A 17,117-nucleotide genomic window follows, 5' to 3' on the forward strand; every position below is an offset into this window, starting at 1 on the left:
GCCATCTTTGCAAATTGATTAGCTGACAAACTAAAAAAGTGCATTCTTGAATTTAGGAGTTTCTTGGGACGCGTAGCAAAAATATTCCACAAAAACGGAAACGAGAAGTGCACTAAACATTTCTTCATATGAAATGCTGCATATTTTGATCGTTGTTGCATTTTTGCTGATATTTTCGAGTGTGCGGCGATTGGTACAGCTAAAATATTACCTTATCCTATCGCCGCGCATGGGTCTTTGGAAGATAGCATCTACTTATAGAACCAGGAAAAGATTATGGAGAATGTTCTATTGTACAACAGTTTCTCTAAAGAGAGGGATTGTTTTGCATTTGGATGTATATAGAAGTATTTTTCATATATTTTATATGATTTTGCTTTAAAAGACAAATAATAGAAAAGAACTATTGAAAAACATGTTTAAGATAGTAAAATTTATAACAACATATTAGCAGTTGAATATAATATAAATGTTTATTGAAATAAATGAGTACGAAAAGTCCGCGGCGATTGAACCATTGATGCACTGCAATGTAAACGGAGCAAAATTATGTGCGCGGGGATTGGTACATGTACATGATGCACTCGAAGCCGTGTTTCGCTGGTTAGAGGCAACAAAACGACGTTTTTAATATTTTTGTCTGAAAGCGTAATAAAAACACTAACCGAAAATGTATATTGCATAAAAATATGTAAAAGAAATATTTTTATACATGCATTTATGTATCAGCCAACGTACTAAGTGCGCGGCGACTGGTGCTTTCACGGTACCAATGTTTAAAATCATTAAAAAAAAATTGGGCAAATGATTATGTGTTCAAGAGTTGCAAGATTTATGAGCAATTACGACGGATGCCTCACTATCCCTTCCCCACCAGCGATCACGTTTTAAGCAAAAAAAGTACCGTGCCAGCATCATATTCAAGACAGTGCCTAATTCTGGACAATTGCCGATTTGACTTACGTATTGACAAAATCCTAGCTATTTTAACAATGTAATAGCTACATGTGATGATTTTATATTACTAAAATGGTTCTAACAGCTAGATTGTTTATAATATGTAGGTCAAATCTGCAACTGTATAAAATTAGGCACTGTCTTGAATATGGTGCTGGCACGGTACCAGTTTTGTTTTCGTTTATAGTTAATTTATATATACTCGTTTTTATTAAATAAAAAGAGAAGCTATAAATGCAGTAGGAAGATATATTTAAATTAACTTTTAAGTCGTTCACGAAACGAAACAGTATTTCACATATCACTGTTAGTAAAAATATCGAAAATAATTGAGTCTACAACAAAAAGTATTGAAAAATAAACAGCAGGTTTGTACAGTCGCTTAAAATGTACATAATCGAAACGGAATGTTTGCACTGGCTCCAGAGCGGGTGGCCTACGGTACGCGGCTTATTATCACCGACAGATATCCGTTCGAATAGTACAGTTCATCATATTCGTCGATATAGTTAGTGTTCCGCAGTGGTTTGTAGTCCTTGAACGGATTATCCTCTGCTCGTTTGACAAATACCAGGTCTTTCTTCTTCATTGCCCGCTTGCTGATACTGTAGATGGTAGCGCAATCCTGACACGCCTCTGTACGTGTGTAGGATGTGAACACGATTGGAATGTTGACGTACCGGATCAACCGAACAAGGGTAGCGGACCAGGTGTCTTTGGTGGATTCGATATGTTCATGAAAACCACAATTATAGCTCACAATGATCTGCGGTCGTTCCAGATGCTCGTTTGGCTCCAACATGTGGAAAAGACCCTTGAAGTAGTGCATCTTAATCGTGCGAGTTCCTTCGTATTTCAGCTCAATTTCATCTTTTATGGAACCTAACTGCGGTCCGATGAAATATATTATCACGTCTCTTAACTGCGGAATGTAGGTAAATATTACTGAACACGTGTTGTAGTCGAAGTAGACTATTTCGTCCTCTGCTCCGACAACGTAGATTACCAACGAGTTTTGCAATTCCTGATGCATGCCTGTTAGATACAACCCATACAAAATGGTGCTAATGTGTGAAAAGTTTGACACAAATTTGAGATCGTTGAAATCTTTAACCGATATAGGTTTGAAAGGAATGTTAGTTTTATATGCCACGTTTACCAAATCGAATGAGTTTCTCGGGAATCGGCTGAGTTCAAACGGCGATAGTTTCGGAAAACCAACCGTTTCTAATTTATTTGGGTAATCTGAAAGGAAAATTTAAATACATTTTCAAAACCCATTAAACAATGCTATTCAACTCACCTGCATCCAATAACAGATTGATTCGATACATCTCACACCAACGCTCATGATGTGCTGCGTCCTGGTCCCGATGTTCAACACTGCAGTAAAGAGCCTGGAAGCAACCTTCGCACGGTTTCAAGTTGTTGGTGTCATACTCGTAACAGACCCGACATATATTGGGAAAACGTAGCAATGTATACTCATGTTGATAAAGTTTCCGTTGCAGCATAGCAATGATCAAGCATTCAGCGAGAGATATGGCGCACTCCAAATCGCGCCGGTTGCCTCCAATAATTTTATCGCACTCATTCCTTACCTCGAGAACATGTTTTATTTGTTTCATTGTAAGAATTCTAGTCACAGTGCGACAAAAATCTTTATGCATCTTCCAATCTTCCTTTTGATGTTGCTCGCCGCAATACCCGATCAGTCGACAGCCTTTGCAGTATCGAAGTTTTTGTCCCATTAGTATCATCCGATGTGCGGCTGCTTGGCTGAAGCAAACGTTGCATCGCGTTGGGTTAAAATTGTTGTACATACGCTCCTCCATGGCACGCTGTAGAAGTAAATAGAAATTTGCATAAACTCATATGTCTGACAAACAAAGCCGATATCGATAATTACCTAGAATTTTAGGAGCGGAAAATTAAATTTAAGCTTGGATCCAGATAGTTTTTACAACTTTTACTTTAATCGATTTTGGGTTTAGACGTTTAAGTAAGCAAAGTCTAACTAATTTTGAAACTATTTCGTATATCCGTGTCGACGGCGTTGCTGTATTTATATGACTTTTTGCGGGTTTTGCGTGAGAAAAATGGGCGAAGTTTTTTGCTTTTGTTATTATTCCTATTTTGACATTTCGTAGTGAGACATCGATTCGAAGCGTGAACCCCGCCGATGAGCTCACCTCACATACTCGCGCTTTTTCCAGGGGCTTGCGATGGGTGCCATGTTTTTGTTGCCAACATCTCAGCACATCTCGACAAGGTTGGCAGCAAATCTACCTGTCAGACGGGCGCTATTTCTTGCATTTCTTGAAATAGCGCCCTTCGTTAAGTCGACTGTCAAACACCGTTCGTTAAGATAGGGATAGCACCCCGCTGGCTTTTTCACAGTGCACTAACTTGTTCTCAATCAATGTGATATATACAAGTGTGGCAATGTTGGTTAAGTGATGTTAGTACAATGAATAAATTTCATCATGGTGTGGGTGGAATCGTAAATCGACCAATCACGATGAAGCGTGACGTCAAACTCCAAAAACAAACCCCATTGTCCGGCGCGATTTGTTTTTGTAGTTTGACGTCATTTTGTGATTTTTCGCTACTAATACCAGCAAATGTCTTCATCCGCCACACCTTTTTAAACCTCATTGGTGTTCAATAGCCGCCATTATCGCCCGCTTAGGAAAAATTCGGATGCCCGGCAGAAATCGAACAGAATCAATATGGCGCCGGCAAAATTTGACATTCAGAACCGGTTCGTCTTCTTCGTTTTTCGCTCGCTTTTCTGTATGTCAAAAATGACATTTTAATACGGAAAGATACGTGCTTCACACGATGCTGCCTAATGTTGCAGTTCTGCAGTATAGGCACAGACAAACAGACATAACTCTTGGAAGAAAAAAAAACGAAAATTATCGTACCTCACATTTAGCCTGAACACTAGCACCACAGACAAACAGACATAACACTCGGTTTCCATTCATCGTACCGATTAAACCGTCATTTCAAATTTGGGCTTAGTTGGGAATGTCTCCGTTTTGGTCAAAGTGGCGCTTTTTGACGAAAGAAGGGGAATTCCCCATAAAAAATACATAGCGCATAGCGCCGTAAATACAAAAGATAAAACTATACTTTCTTCAACAATAATGTCGATAATAATTAGCTCTACAATTGCCCTTCCCCCAATTTTTCGAATTCTGTTTAGTTGAGGCGCTGCAGTCAAATGAGCATCTACTGAGCAAAAACCTACACTCAAAATAATCCACACGTCCTTTCCACCTGAAAAATCACGTAAATTTCTCTACAGGGAGTTACGTGACTTTCAGTTGAACATTATTTGAAAATATAATAACATCTATCTGATTTGCAAGTAAATGCACCCATACTAATGCAAATTACGTGAAATTCACGTAAATAATACGGGAAAAGTTGGATGGAAAATATTCACATAACTTTTCCCGTAATTTCGACGTGAAAATTATTTTGAGTGTAAAAAGAAGCCTGACGAAAACTGATAGTGTTTTGTGCTGCATTTCAGGTTGTATCTGCATTAAAGTAAATGCTGAGAAATGGATCAATTTAGGTAGCTTTTGCTCATGCTTGCCACTAAAGCAAAGCAAAGCCATGGGTTTATACCGTCTTTAGACATTACCCTTCTTTATCAACAGACTTCGCAGCCGGCTGTTAGAGTACAGGAAAATTACGGGGCCAGTGCAACAATCCTACTGACTCTAACTAGCAAGCACCGCCTAGCCGAGACTCGAACATACGACGACTGGCTTGTTAGACCAGCATCGTACCTCGAAGCTAGCTGGGCGGTGCTTGCCACTAGATGGACACAAATGCGCAACGTGCCATAATTGGGTTGTTTAGTGCATGAGAAATGTCTCATTTAGACACATTTATGCACGAAGAACACCTCCAGGAACAGATAACAAAATTTATTTTTGCATTTAAATTGTCTACAGCTTCGATATTATAAAAAACATTATTTTAAATTTTTATTAAAAGACACTTGCGTTTATATAATGACGTTCGTGAGTCACGTTGAAAAACATGCATAAGACACGTAAGATGATTTCAACAGGGACAATATTTCATCACTGTGACATCAAGAAATGTCAAAAGCTTTCGCAAACGCGGCGGACTATAGTTGATGTTGAATGTAAGGTTGTCGCAAACTATCAGGCAATCAAGCAGTGAATGTCGTGAATGGTTTTTCGATGGCATGTAGTCTTAAATATTAACCTGACATAATAAACATTAAAAAATTTTTTTTTGACGTTTATACAATAAAAAAAACCAAATGGTTTATGTTTTCTTATTTTTTATGCCAATCTGCGTCATATGCCATTAAAACCCATATACCATTAAACAACCCAATTAAAGTAAACGTTAAGGCTGATACAGATTACCCGTCATAATTTCTGTCCATTCCGTTGCTGTTGACGGTTGCCGACGGTAAATCTGGACCGGTCTTTTTAGGTGGACCAATCAGATTGCAAGGCAGTTTGACAGTCATTCACAGACGTTCGTCGAGTGTGTTTGACAGAGCATGTCTATGCTGGAGCCATCTGTGAGATTTTTCAACTTTTTCAATGATCCATTGAGATTGTAACTTTCAATATTCAATAAAATAGTAATAATTAGACTAAAAAGTTATAAAAACGATGGATTTCACTATTATATCTACTTGATAAATGCAATGGAAAAATCGATTTCATATTCGAAAATTCTCAAACGTGATATACTGGAAACTTATGTAAATTCATTAAAATTGTTCAATTTTATGTAAAACTTCCAGCAGTTAGCTGTAAAAATCTATCTGTAGGGTACAAGCTAAGCTAAATGAATCAGCGAGAAAACAAATCTAATAGAACTAAGTCTTTTGCTTCAGTGCAGTAAAACCTCGTCTGAATTTGAGGAGAATATCCCAAATGAATGAGAAAGAGAGGGAAACAGAGAATGTTCTATGCGAGACGCTCTGCGTGTCCGAAACAAAAAAATCAGTTTTTGGAACAAAGTGATAGCGATCGGACGTGAGTTTTGACTCTTGGAGTCTTGCTTGGACACTACACTATCTTTTTGTGAAAACCACAGAATAGGAACACGTTTTATGAACCGATTGGTATGCAAACCAGCGAAATCCGTACGGAACTTACTGAGTTATTATCGTTCAAAATCTATCACTTTTTCGTGTCACGAGCATTTTTGTTTTCGCAGCATGCCACTCTATTAAAGTAAGACGTAGTCCTACGTCAAAAAAGTGAGCAGCGCGTTTCGTTACTAAAGAAACAGGCAATATTTGTTTGGTTACATTTTATTTAAAAATATGCGGTAATCAACATGATGCAACATCATGTGACATAATTGTTCAGCAATGACATTATAATAACACCATGTTGCGATGAAGTTTCATGTTACTATATATACACTAATATATTGGTGGCACATACTAGGATAAGTATTGAATAACCTGAATCCAAGGTATCAATAACATAAAGTTGCTTTTTTGTTGCGTGTTTCAATACTGTAACCGGTGTAGTTTTTTGCAATTTAAACAAGATCTAATAGCAACATGGAAGATGTTGCAAGTGGTGCTTGGCAAGGGGCACACGAGTATAGGGGCCTTACCCAAGTAACATTTTTGTTGTATAATAGCTTATCAGGCACTTGTTCCACGGGGATTAGCTGTACAATAGTTTAATAAGCTATCATACAACAAAAATGTTACTTGGGTAATGTCAGAACAAAGACGGTGGGATCTTGGCGGGTGAAAGCGGTGAAAGTGAGGTGACGAATATCCCGAATATCAAATAAAAATATAACCCGCATTCTTACTGGCATCAAGGGCATGATGTGTTGCTATCTCTTTCTCATGTGGGAGTGAAGAGAGCAACTTTCAAATGGTCCTCGGTAAAGGGGCATTTCCCAGTAAATTTTTTGGTTCTTGTCAAAATTAACATTTTGGTACCTATGCGTGGGACATCGAAAATGTATGAATTTGACAGCCACTTCACCCCGTACACGCTTAAAAAATTTGACCCACTTTCACGAAAAGTGGAACAGCTCAAAACATGCGTATATTTTACACACTATTTTGAGTAACTCTTACTCCTTTTATGAGTTCCACCGTAGAAGCTCATTAATGAGCAATATTTACTCAAAAATGAGTGCCATTTCACCCAAAACTGAGTAGTACTTACACAAATTACGAGTAAATTTAACTCAGTTATGAGGTCGACCTAAACTACTCAGAATTTAGAAATTGCCATTACTCAAATTTTTGGGCTGTTCCACTTTTTGTCATAGTGAGTCGGTTTTTACTCATTTTTGAGTTGAAAGTCACTCATTTCTGAGTTAATCTTATTCATTCGCGGGTTAAATTTCTTAAGCGTGTAGACCGGCATTGACTGGTTAAATTATCCGATTGAAGATTGTTTCTGAAGGGTTTTATGTTTATGATATTCTTCTTCACACGTGCTTTTGTTTACGTCGAGCATCGATAAAAAAAATAAGCGAACTGGCTCCATGCAACAAAAGACGTTTCGACCATTAAATTTTGTGTTTTCGCAATTTAGTTAAGACTTCTAATCGAATAAATGTTTTCAAGTAATTGTAGAATACTTACACGGATATTGAACACGGTATGTGAACGAAGCATACGGAAATATGGTAAATATAGGATCCTATTTCTATAGCTGATGATATTGTATTATGTAATTCGTTCCAAACAATTGACTCAAAACCATGATTTGAATTAGTGAGATATAATAAAAATTTCACCAGAATTTCCCACATTGCTTTTCCAGTTTCTCCACCTAAGCGATTCTACCGTAAAACCGGTGTTGTTTCCAGCAATGGACGATACGAGATCACGCTGGACCAACGGAAGCTTAAAACCCCGAAAGGTGCTCCGTTCTTTGTGGAAAGTGAACCGCTAGCTATCGCAATTGCGACCGAATGGGACGCTCAGAGGGAAGTGGTGGATCGATCCAGTATGCATTTGGTTAGTGAGATACAAAATTAATCCGAATCTCTAACGTCGAACTAATTATTAATGCTTCTTTTTGCAGACAGCCCTCAGTAGTACGGTGATCGACAACCCCAATAATTTGCAGAAGCCGGATATTGTAAATTATCTGGTCAATTATTTAAACACCGACGCTATTCTTTTTCATACAGCGGTAATCATTGAATAGTTACAATTTTCTGATTGTTTTTAAAACTAAATTATTTTAGGAAGAAAAAGGACTTAAAAAACTGCAACTGGCGGAGTGGAGTCCGGTGATAGATTGGTTCAACAAACGTTATGAAGTGCAGTTGGTTGCCACCGATGGGCTGGAAGTACCTAGCTTCGCTCCCGGGACAGCAATGAACATTAGTCGTTACTTGTCGTCCTACAGTGTGGCAGCTCTGCACGGGTTTATGTTTGCCGTCGATACCATCAAATCGCTGATACTAACTTGTGCATGTGTGGACCGTTTCATATTGCCGGAGAGGGCAGTTTTGTTGGCCCGACTAGAGGAGGAATATCAGCTGGGACACTGGGGACGTGTCGAATGGGCCCACGATGTGCAACAGCTTGACTCGCAAGCTCGTCTTGCGGCCGCTATTCTTATGGTTCACTTTAATTCTAGTAATGTTTCCATAAAGCAAAAAAATGTTTAGGGCTTTCGGAAAAAAATGAAAGAAAGTACAATTTAGCATGTTTTTTTTTATTTTCTAGTATTAAATCTTATCTAAGGCGGGGCATTCTTTTCAGCTTGCTCCAAAACTTGGCTGCTGTTTCGCTTTCGTTGCTATCCAGTCGTCCATGAACTGGTTGTACTGTCGTTGGCTCTTACACACAATAACTAGCGATCGTGGCCGGCAACCGAGCTGACGAAGTTGCTCCATTCTCCTTTTTGTGGTCTCGAGACTGTGCATCAAAATGCGCGGATTCAAAGCGATGTCATATGGAGAATAGTTTAGCTCGTTTAACAAATAGTCAATGACGCTTTTGATTTTGGTCATGCGCACGTTTTGCACCGAGGGCACTTTTATGATTATAGAGTTTGCTACTTCCTCATCGAGTCCTAATCGTTTTTGCAAGTATTCCAAAATCGTTCCGTGGTCACCGAGCAATGCACGATTTTGTTTGGTTAGCTCTAGCGATTTTTCTAGGATTATGTCCGGACAGCGAACCATCCAAGGCATTAGCTTTTTACCTCGAACTGCCTTTGCGCGGGCAATCCGTTCCGCTACGATTGCTGGTGAATATTTGAATGCCCATAGATCGGCCAGCACGTCCTCACTATTCATGTTCGCTGTGAATTGTTCCAGGTTTTCTATAAAACCATCTTTCGGTATGTTGAACATAAAAGTACGACGAGCGAACTGACGGGCAACGTCTGCCGCCGGTATGCCAGTGTGATCCGCGAAATGGTAGATGCGATTGCCATTGTTTGGAAATAGTTCACTGTTCATTTTATGAACAATTTTTAAAACTTGTAGAGGCTTCAACACACACAACGGTATAACGTCATTCAAATCTCTAACCGTTTTGAGACGGGCGAGCGAGTTAAGTTTGGAAATTAATTCCTCGTGTTTTGCAGTTAACATTGCAAGGTCCTTGAGGATAGCCTTCTTATGAACGCCATTCTCCAGCAATGCTTCGATATTGTCCAACAAAGAAACGGTTCCTTTACAAACATCGAAAATTTTCTTTGCCTCTCTATTGCTGCAGTTTAACAACGCTATAACTTTAGTTTTAACATGATTTTCGAAAAAAGTCTCTGACAAGGAATTTTCAAACAAGGGCTCAATGCCTTTCGATAGCACCTCGTCAAATGTCTTCTCCAGTGCCGCCTTCGGAGTACGAATCATCCATGGCTTTACTTTTTGCAGCGGAAAAGACTTCAGCATTTGCAGTCGTTCAGCGATGGAAGCCGTGGCATGGGCAAGAATCGACAGATGGCGGATTACATCCATCGGTTCCATGTGCTCCAAACAATAGTCTAGGTTAGTTAGAAATTTGCTCAGCGACAATTTGTACACTCGAATGTTGGAGGACAGATAACGGGAGATAATATCTATGTCTAATCCGGTTTTGGCCTGTAGCAAGTATAATCGATTTCCGTGCTCTACGTCCTCATCTAACGAAATCTGGACCACCTGTTTCAAAACGTTCTGTTTAATCTTTAACAACGGGACCAAGTGATTAATATCCTTAAGACCTTTGAATTGACTGAGTAAATCTAATTTTACTGTAAGTTCATCTGCAAAGTAAAAATTTAAACGAATGTTTACTTAGCTCTTGATATTAGCTCAATGTTTAGTCCTACCAGTACGAACGGATAGTATTTTCGGGTACTCAACTATGAAACGATCCGGAATACCACGACTCAACAACAGCTGAATGTTATCGGTAATCATCTTGGGTGGTAACGCCCGCAACGTTCGGCGGTTAGCTTTGTATATGTGCAGCAAATCTTCCCATTTGCAGCTGATCAGTTCATTGATTCGACTCAGCAGTTCGTCCTTCTTCCAAATGGCTGTGCTATCAATTATGCTGGATTTACTGCTGAGGGACACGACCGACATCGGAAGGTCATCTCCCCGATTTTGATTGTTATTACCATTGTCCGTTGAAAGAAATCGCAGGCGCTGCACGGTTCGAGGTTGATACTGTTGTGTTGAACTGCGAAAAGCTGGCCCTTTCGGCAAGAGTGCAATTGCGCACCGATGCACGGGCAACACAAATTTCAACATATGAAATATTCAATTCCTGGAAGTTACAATGTTGTAAAATAAATTGATGTTGGTTAAATGAACAAAATTGTATTACAAAATTATTTGCCTTCGTTGAGCTTATACAAATACTGGCCGGTAGGGTTAAGGGTAACAGTTTATGTTTAGCTCCTTGTAAATCAAGTTGACGCAAACACATTTACACTATGAATCACAAAAATACCAACTTTTTATCGAATGCTTCGGTTTATATTCTAATGGAACTTTTCTTTCCCTGAGCTTGATACAAGGACAAGCTGGAATTGAGCAGATCCCTTCAGAAACGATTTTCCTAATGCTGTTGTGCTGTCAAACTGCGGCACGGGCACGGCGGCAAATGCACGCAAAACAACGATGACGTCACGGATCAGCTGGCTTTGACAGCAGGAGTTTTGCCAACATGTCATCCTTTTGGCCGGAATCGGGTGTGTAAATCCTTCTTGCCGATAAATAAATGGTGTGTAAACAGTAAAAGTAACCAGCTATAGTGATCCAGAATGATTAAACTAGACTCACTGGTAGAAGACTGTGACATCAGTACCCAGGAAGGCATCGACGAAGTATGCCGAAAAATAACGTCCAAAGAGGTTTGTTTTTTTTTTCAAACTATTAAATGCTCAAAATTACAATCCATTTAACCACATTTCCATCGCGCAGAAGGAAATTGACTCCCGTCTCGAGGAGATCCTCTCGCAGCAATGTCAGCTGGAAGCGAAAATGCGCAACATCGGTCTGGCCCTTGGCAACCTTTCACTGGTGGCGGACAAGAGCCAAAACCTATCGGCGATGATTGGCCACACCGCACAGCTGGCGGAAAACGTAAGCGCAAAAGTTCGCCGGCTCGATGAGGCGCGCAGTCGTGTTTCCGAGTGTCAGCAACGGGTGCATGATCTGATCGATTTGCAGCTGTGCAGCCAGGGTGTGATAGCGGCTATCCGGGAGGAGGATTTCGAAAAAGGCGCTGCCCACGTTAACCGGTTTTTGTCGATGGACAAGAATCTGTTGCAGAAAACGGCTGACGATGTTTCGGGATCTATTACGTCCGTACGCAAAGCGGTGGATACGCTGGAACAGGCTGCCGAACAAATTAGGCAAATTGTCAATCAAAAGTTTGATGAAGCTGTGAAGAAGGATGATTTGGCATCGGTTGAACGGTTCTTCAAAATATTTCCCCTGCTGGGCATGCATGACGAGGGACTGGAAAAATTTATGAACTACATCTGCTCAAAGTTACAAGTGAAGGCACAAAAAGAACTCCGATCGTCAATGGATATTGCTAAAGCGGAAAAGCGAACTACCGTGGCATACTCGGACACGCTCACAATTTTGCTGGAAAATATTGCGCGTGTCGTGGAAGTAAATCAGGCCATCATTGAGAACTGCTACGGAGCGGGAAGATTAATCCAAGTCATAGCCATTCTTCAGCGGGAATGCGACGAAGAAGTTGCCAAGTTGATTTTAGAGTTCAACAAAAATCGCCAGATTGGCAGGAGAGTTGCGCAGATTAACGACTATATTAAGAATTCCGGTAACACATCAACGATGGGTCACTACCGGAAGGCTTCCGGTGGGGGATCGTTTGACAAGCTGAACGCGAAAGACATTGATGCTTTGATAGGAGAGATTACTATCATCCATTCGAGGGCAGAATTGTACATAAAATTTATCAAGCGACGATGCGCGGTAAGTTTCGAGATCCTTTTAGTCCATTTGAATGGTATTAGCTTGACTAACTTCACTATTTTGTATTTCCAGGTCGATCTTGAGAAGAGCACCCTGAAACCCGAGGAAAAGGAAGCAAAACTGACCAAACTGGACGATTTGATTAAAAAGTCTCGGCTAAGCACACAAATGCAGGAAGTCCTGGGAACGTACTTGCTCTTTGAGCGCTACTTCATGGAGGAAAGTGTACTGAAAGCAATCACCTTGGATAACCTGGAATCGGGTCAACACTGTTCCAGCATGCTAGACGATGTTTTTTTTATCATTCGGAAATGTATTCGACGCTCTAATGGAACCCAGTCGTTGGATGGGGTCTGTGCCGTGATCAACAATGCGGCCAGTTGCCTGGAGCAGGATTTTACCAGTGCACTCAAATCCCCCCTCAAAGCTGGCTATCCGACGGGATACATGGATCTTGCCCAGTCTGCTCTGCAAAATTCGATTCAGCAGGGTCGGCTGCAAACCAGTGACGTTGAACAGGCAAGGACAAAGTTTCTAACTACATTAAACAATGCCGACATGTCCACGGAATTCATTGAAACTCTCTGGTCAATGATGGCAGACGAAGTAAAGTTGAATTTTCCTTCCATGACCGCGCGGGAGAAGGAAAAGCTAGAGAGCTGTCTGTCATTGCTCAAATCAGTCGGCGATTCACTGAAGGCTCTGGTTGATTTTGGGCTTCAACAGTTGCGGGCTTCAGCCATTAAACCTCGGCTACATCCTTGGGTTGATCAATTCATCGGTCACAATCATAACCTGACGGAAGAAGAGCTATCAACGTACGAAGCCGGTGAAACCTTTATTCAGTTTTTGATAGTTCAAGTTGATGGCTTGCTAGCCATGTTCAAATCTTCGCTGACAGCAAGAAACTACGATGCCTTGGTCAGTATTGTTACTACTGAAATCACTACACGGTTAGAGCGAGCTATTAAGAAATCCACCTTCAATCGTCTCGGTGGACTAGTGTTGGATCAGGAATCCCGCGCGTTAGCTTCGTTCTTGACGGGAGCAACCTCGTGGTCCGTTCGGGATAAATTGGCCAAACTGCTGCAAATGGCCACCATTCTGAACTTGGAAAGCGTTTCCGAGCTGCCCGAATACTGGGAGTCGGCGTCAGCGGCTTGGCGGCTGACACCCAACGAAGTGCGAACCATTCTTGCGTTAAGGTAGGTGGTTGTTGGATATAAAATGACAAGTCATTATTTAGGTTTTAATTTTTAGAATCGACTTCAAGATGGAAGATATAAAGAAATTGAAACTTTAATGATAGTTGGTAAGTTATGCCTATAATAAACAAAATGTTATCGAAGTTTTAAACTGATCGGTCGTACAGATAAAGTAATATATTACCATAATAATTAATTGCGCTATTATAGTTTGAAGCTTTTTTCTAAAGCAACCGAAATGCTTGCACTTTATTGGTTACTTCTGTAAAGTCAGTGTCAGTGTCCAGGGATGGCACGATCACTTTGACTCAATTCACATTGATTTGATAGTAGCATCTCAGCCAAGCAAAATTTGACAAAGTTTTATACGGGACATTTGTAGACTTAGTTATTATCTATAATTTTGCTGAAAAAGGTTTAGCTGTATCTTTTGTATTTACAGTGCTACAATGCTAGTACCACATTAGTGACTAAATGAAAGTTCATTTAGTTACTAATGAGGTACTAGAATGGCAGCACCTTAACTACGAAAGATACAGCTAAACTTTATTCAGAAAAGTTATAGATAATAACTAGCTCTTCAATCGTCCCATATATTACTCTTTCAAGTTCTGCTTGACTGAGACGGTACCTACTGTCAAATGAATGTGAATTGAGTCAAAGTGATTTTGCCATCCCTGTCAATGTCAGTGCAAAGTAACGTTTATATACATAACTTATTACTGGCATAATAGATCAAAATAATGGTTGCAGTAGTTCTAAATCTCTATAGAAACATTTTAACGACCGACGAAAAAATGACGGTCTACCTTCGGTAATATTACTAACTAAGTGATAAAGCGATGAGCAAGCTTAGCATTGGCCCCGTAATTACATCGGTTCCATTCATAACTCTTCGATTGCCACCTAAATCCCACAAGGTCTTAGTATTTTAACATTCTTCGTCTACTTTAATGATGTTAACTTCCTGGTTAACGGTTCGCGACTCTTGTTGTAGACGACCTAAACATTGAGAATCTTTCCAATCGATCTTTGCCAAATAGTGTAGTAAACATCATTAGATTTTCTAGAAAATTGAACCCATTCGACTTTGATTACAAGTTGGACTATAAGCTCACCTTCAAACAGCAAACCGTTTACAAGGCCTGCAGGAATTTTGCCTTTATCAATATCATTTACTGCCTGAAAGCTCTCATTGTGCACTAATAATACACTCAAATCTAGAGTAATGCACTTCAGTTTGGAGTTCTTGCTTCCAAATAGGAGTTAGCCGAATCAAATCAGTACAACGGAGATGCATTCACTTTGCTGTTCGGAGACATCTTCTAACTGCCAAGCTACGATAAACGTTCTAGACAACCCTATTGGCAGGCTGCCATGTTTTATCCGCCAATATCCTACCGTGAGCGGAAATGAAATAGCACTTCATCGTTTTGCTACGTTTCATTCGATAGCCAGCAGCGTGATTTGGGCCAAGGGCATGCTTCCGCTGTCATGTAATTTAGCTCGATATAGAGATGTCAATAGTGTGCCGTATGCTCATTTATAGGACCTACAGCATATTCGTTGTCGCTTTTTGACCTCGCGAATGGATTGCCCGTCTATCACTGAAAAGCCTTGACATACACACTCGAACGCGTATCTTGTACAATAGCCCCTTTTTGCACGTATCCAACAGAAGCATGAGATCTTACAGAGCGTCAGGGATAAATTGTATTTCAGCCGAAATGCAATTAGCATAATTAGAGAGATGGAAGGTTGGTTTTAATCTGCAATTGACACACCATAAGACGGAAGCTGTAATGACCAGCAACTGTAAGGAGACCCCAATTACCCCTACCCATACATGTGATTGTCGCTAAGCATAATGTGAAGTACTTGGGTGTCATGGCAGACAATCGACTGATCTTCACTAGCCCCGTCGACTATACTTGTGGTAAGGCATCAACAGCGGTTACCGCGCTGTCCACTACTTACTTACTTAAAAGGCTTGCCGTTCTTAACGAAGCCTGTTGAACAACGTTTTTTCAGTTTACTCGGTTGTGAGCTACCGCTCTACCCTGCAAAAATGGTGTTCACCTCAAATCCGGTAGGAACAAGACGACCAGGAGCGCAGCGAGCAAGATAATTAGACCAGATAGAGCGAGATCTGGCGGAGAATATCGTGAAAACACCTGTCGCCGCGCACTAGGTGATATTTTCATCAATTTCATCAAATTGAGATCAAAACTCTTAAGTCTATACATACAGTTCTGTTGTCGCAATAAAACGACATGCATCCATTTGAGTATATTAATCTCAATTTGCAAATATCGATGAAAATATCACCTAGTGCGCGGCGACCGGTGATCTTGTTCCATCTGGTCTAACTATCTTGCTCGCTGCGCTTCTGGTCGTCTTGATCCTACCGGATTTAAGATAAACACCATCTTTGCGGGGTTGTTGTCCGGCATTCTTGCAACATGCCCTGCCCATCGTATCCGTCTAGCTTTAGCCACCTTTTAGATACTGACTTCGCCATAGAGCTGTGCAAGTTCATGGTTCATCCTTCGCCTCCATACTTCGTTCTCCTGTACTCCGCCGAAGACTGTTTGAAAACTCCGAGCACTCGCAAGTCCTCCTCGAGCATTGTCCATGTCTCATGCCCGTAGAGAACAACCGGTCTAATAAGCTTCTTGTACAGGGTATACTTTGTACGAGGGCTTAGTCTGCTCGACCGCAATTGCTTGTGAAGCCCACAATAAGCACGACTTCTGGTGATAATACGCCTCTGACGGTGACGGTTAATTGTCCGCAATAAACAGTGATCCAAGGTAGAGAAAATCTTCGACTACCTCACACTTATCGCCGTCGATCATACTACTGCCCAAGCGACGTCGGAAGGCCTTGGTTTCACTGGCCAGCATGTACTTTGTTTTAGATGTATTTACCTAAACCAATCTTTTCTGCTTCGCGCCCTAGTTTGGTGTACTGTTCAGCCACCGCCACAGATGTTCTGCCGATAATATCCGTGTCATCCGCAAAGCAGACGAATTGACTAGATTTGTTGAAGATCGTGCCCCGCTCCGTTTTGATATCCGCCAGGCAGGCTTGGCATACACTTTTCGCTTTGATTTTGCTCTTTTGATTACTGCTCCTCAGCCAAGCAGAATTTGAAAAAGTGGTGTATGGAGCATTTGTAGAACACGTAATTAACTATAATATTGCTGAAAAAAGTGAAGTTTTATCTTTAGTATTTACGGTGCTGTAGGGTAGTAATGCCGTTGGTAGCAAAAAGAGCGCTCTTTTTGCTACCAAGAGAGTAGCAGCCTTATAGCGCCATAAATACAAAATGCACAGTAATGCTTACTTCAGCAATATTGTAGATAATAACAAATTCTACAAACGCCCCATACATCACTTTTCCTAATTTTTCTTGGCTGAGATGTAGTAATCAAAAGAGCAAAATCGAAGCGAAAAGTGTATGCCAAGCCTGCCGCCCGGTTCATAACA

General features: G+C 40.6%; 4 protein-coding genes across 4 annotated transcripts; 2 read left to right on the forward strand and 2 right to left on the reverse strand.

Annotated features, from left to right (window-relative positions):
* Positions 1-1,296: 1,296 nt before the first annotated feature.
* On the reverse strand, positions 1,297-2,997 carry LOC128743514 (uncharacterized). Its single transcript, XM_053840111.1, has 3 exons — positions 2,867-2,997; positions 2,261-2,798; positions 1,297-2,202 (listed from the first exon to the last, which is right to left on the reverse strand). The coding sequence occupies exons 2-3, from the start codon at positions 2,790-2,792 to the stop codon at positions 1,394-1,396; spliced, it is 1,341 nt and encodes a 446-aa protein (XP_053696086.1). The 5' UTR covers positions 2,793-2,798; positions 2,867-2,997; the 3' UTR covers positions 1,297-1,393.
* A 4,499-nt stretch (positions 2,998-7,496) lies between these two features.
* On the forward strand, positions 7,497-8,657 carry LOC128743424 (ATP synthase mitochondrial F1 complex assembly factor 2). Its single transcript, XM_053839998.1, has 4 exons — positions 7,497-7,641; positions 7,779-7,975; positions 8,043-8,153; positions 8,209-8,657. The coding sequence occupies exons 1-4, from the start codon at positions 7,569-7,571 to the stop codon at positions 8,635-8,637; spliced, it is 810 nt and encodes a 269-aa protein (XP_053695973.1). The 5' UTR covers positions 7,497-7,568; the 3' UTR covers positions 8,638-8,657.
* Positions 8,658-8,723: 66 nt separating this feature from the next.
* LOC128742877 (uncharacterized) lies at positions 8,724-10,959 on the reverse strand. The gene is made up of 3 exons (XM_053839367.1): positions 10,796-10,959; positions 10,293-10,735; positions 8,724-10,226 (listed from the first exon to the last, which is right to left on the reverse strand). The coding sequence occupies exons 2-3, from the start codon at positions 10,717-10,719 to the stop codon at positions 8,728-8,730; spliced, it is 1,926 nt and encodes a 641-aa protein (XP_053695342.1). The 5' UTR covers positions 10,720-10,735; positions 10,796-10,959; the 3' UTR covers positions 8,724-8,727.
* A 170-nt stretch (positions 10,960-11,129) lies between these two features.
* Positions 11,130-13,805, forward strand: LOC128742325 (conserved oligomeric Golgi complex subunit 4). The gene is made up of 4 exons (XM_053838656.1): positions 11,130-11,324; positions 11,395-12,420; positions 12,493-13,625; positions 13,681-13,805. Exons 1-4 carry the CDS (start codon positions 11,235-11,237, stop codon positions 13,721-13,723), a joined length of 2,292 nt encoding a protein of 763 aa, XP_053694631.1. The 5' UTR covers positions 11,130-11,234; the 3' UTR covers positions 13,724-13,805.
* The last annotated feature ends 3,312 nt before the right edge of the window (positions 13,806-17,117 follow it).

Source organism: Sabethes cyaneus, chromosome 3 (genome assembly GCF_943734655.1).
Source record: "Sabethes cyaneus chromosome 3, idSabCyanKW18_F2, whole genome shotgun sequence".
NCBI classification, from domain to species: Eukaryota; Metazoa; Arthropoda; class Insecta; order Diptera; family Culicidae; genus Sabethes; species Sabethes cyaneus.

What these genes read in the sequence shown, in the direction of transcription:
- LOC128743514 (XM_053840111.1), bottom strand. Translation starts at nt 2,792, where the DNA reads ATGGAGGAGCGTATGTACAACAATTTTAACCCAACGCGATGCAACGTT. An exon ending in CAATCTGTTATTGGATGCAG is followed by an intron (nt 2,203 to 2,260) that starts GTGAGTTGAATA and finishes TTTTCCTTTCAG; the next exon opens with ATTACCCAAATAAATTAGAA.
- LOC128743424 (XM_053839998.1), top strand. Translation starts at nt 7,569, where the DNA reads ATGTTTTCAAGTAATTGTAGAATACTTACACGGATATTGAACACGGTA. An exon ending in ATCGATCCAGTATGCATTTG is followed by an intron (nt 7,976 to 8,042) that starts GTTAGTGAGATA and finishes TTCTTTTTGCAG; the next exon opens with ACAGCCCTCAGTAGTACGGT. An exon ending in CTATTCTTTTTCATACAGCG is followed by an intron (nt 8,154 to 8,208) that starts GTAATCATTGAA and finishes AAATTATTTTAG; the next exon opens with GAAGAAAAAGGACTTAAAAA.
- LOC128742877 (XM_053839367.1), bottom strand. Translation starts at nt 10,719, where the DNA reads ATGTTGAAATTTGTGTTGCCCGTGCATCGGTGCGCAATTGCACTCTTG. An exon ending in AATACTATCCGTTCGTACTG is followed by an intron (nt 10,227 to 10,292) that starts GTAGGACTAAAC and finishes TTTACTTTGCAG; the next exon opens with ATGAACTTACAGTAAAATTA.
- LOC128742325 (XM_053838656.1), top strand. Translation starts at nt 11,235, where the DNA reads ATGATTAAACTAGACTCACTGGTAGAAGACTGTGACATCAGTACCCAG. An exon ending in GAAAAATAACGTCCAAAGAG is followed by an intron (nt 11,325 to 11,394) that starts GTTTGTTTTTTT and finishes TCCATCGCGCAG; the next exon opens with AAGGAAATTGACTCCCGTCT. An exon ending in CGAACCATTCTTGCGTTAAG is followed by an intron (nt 13,626 to 13,680) that starts GTAGGTGGTTGT and finishes TTTAATTTTTAG; the next exon opens with AATCGACTTCAAGATGGAAG.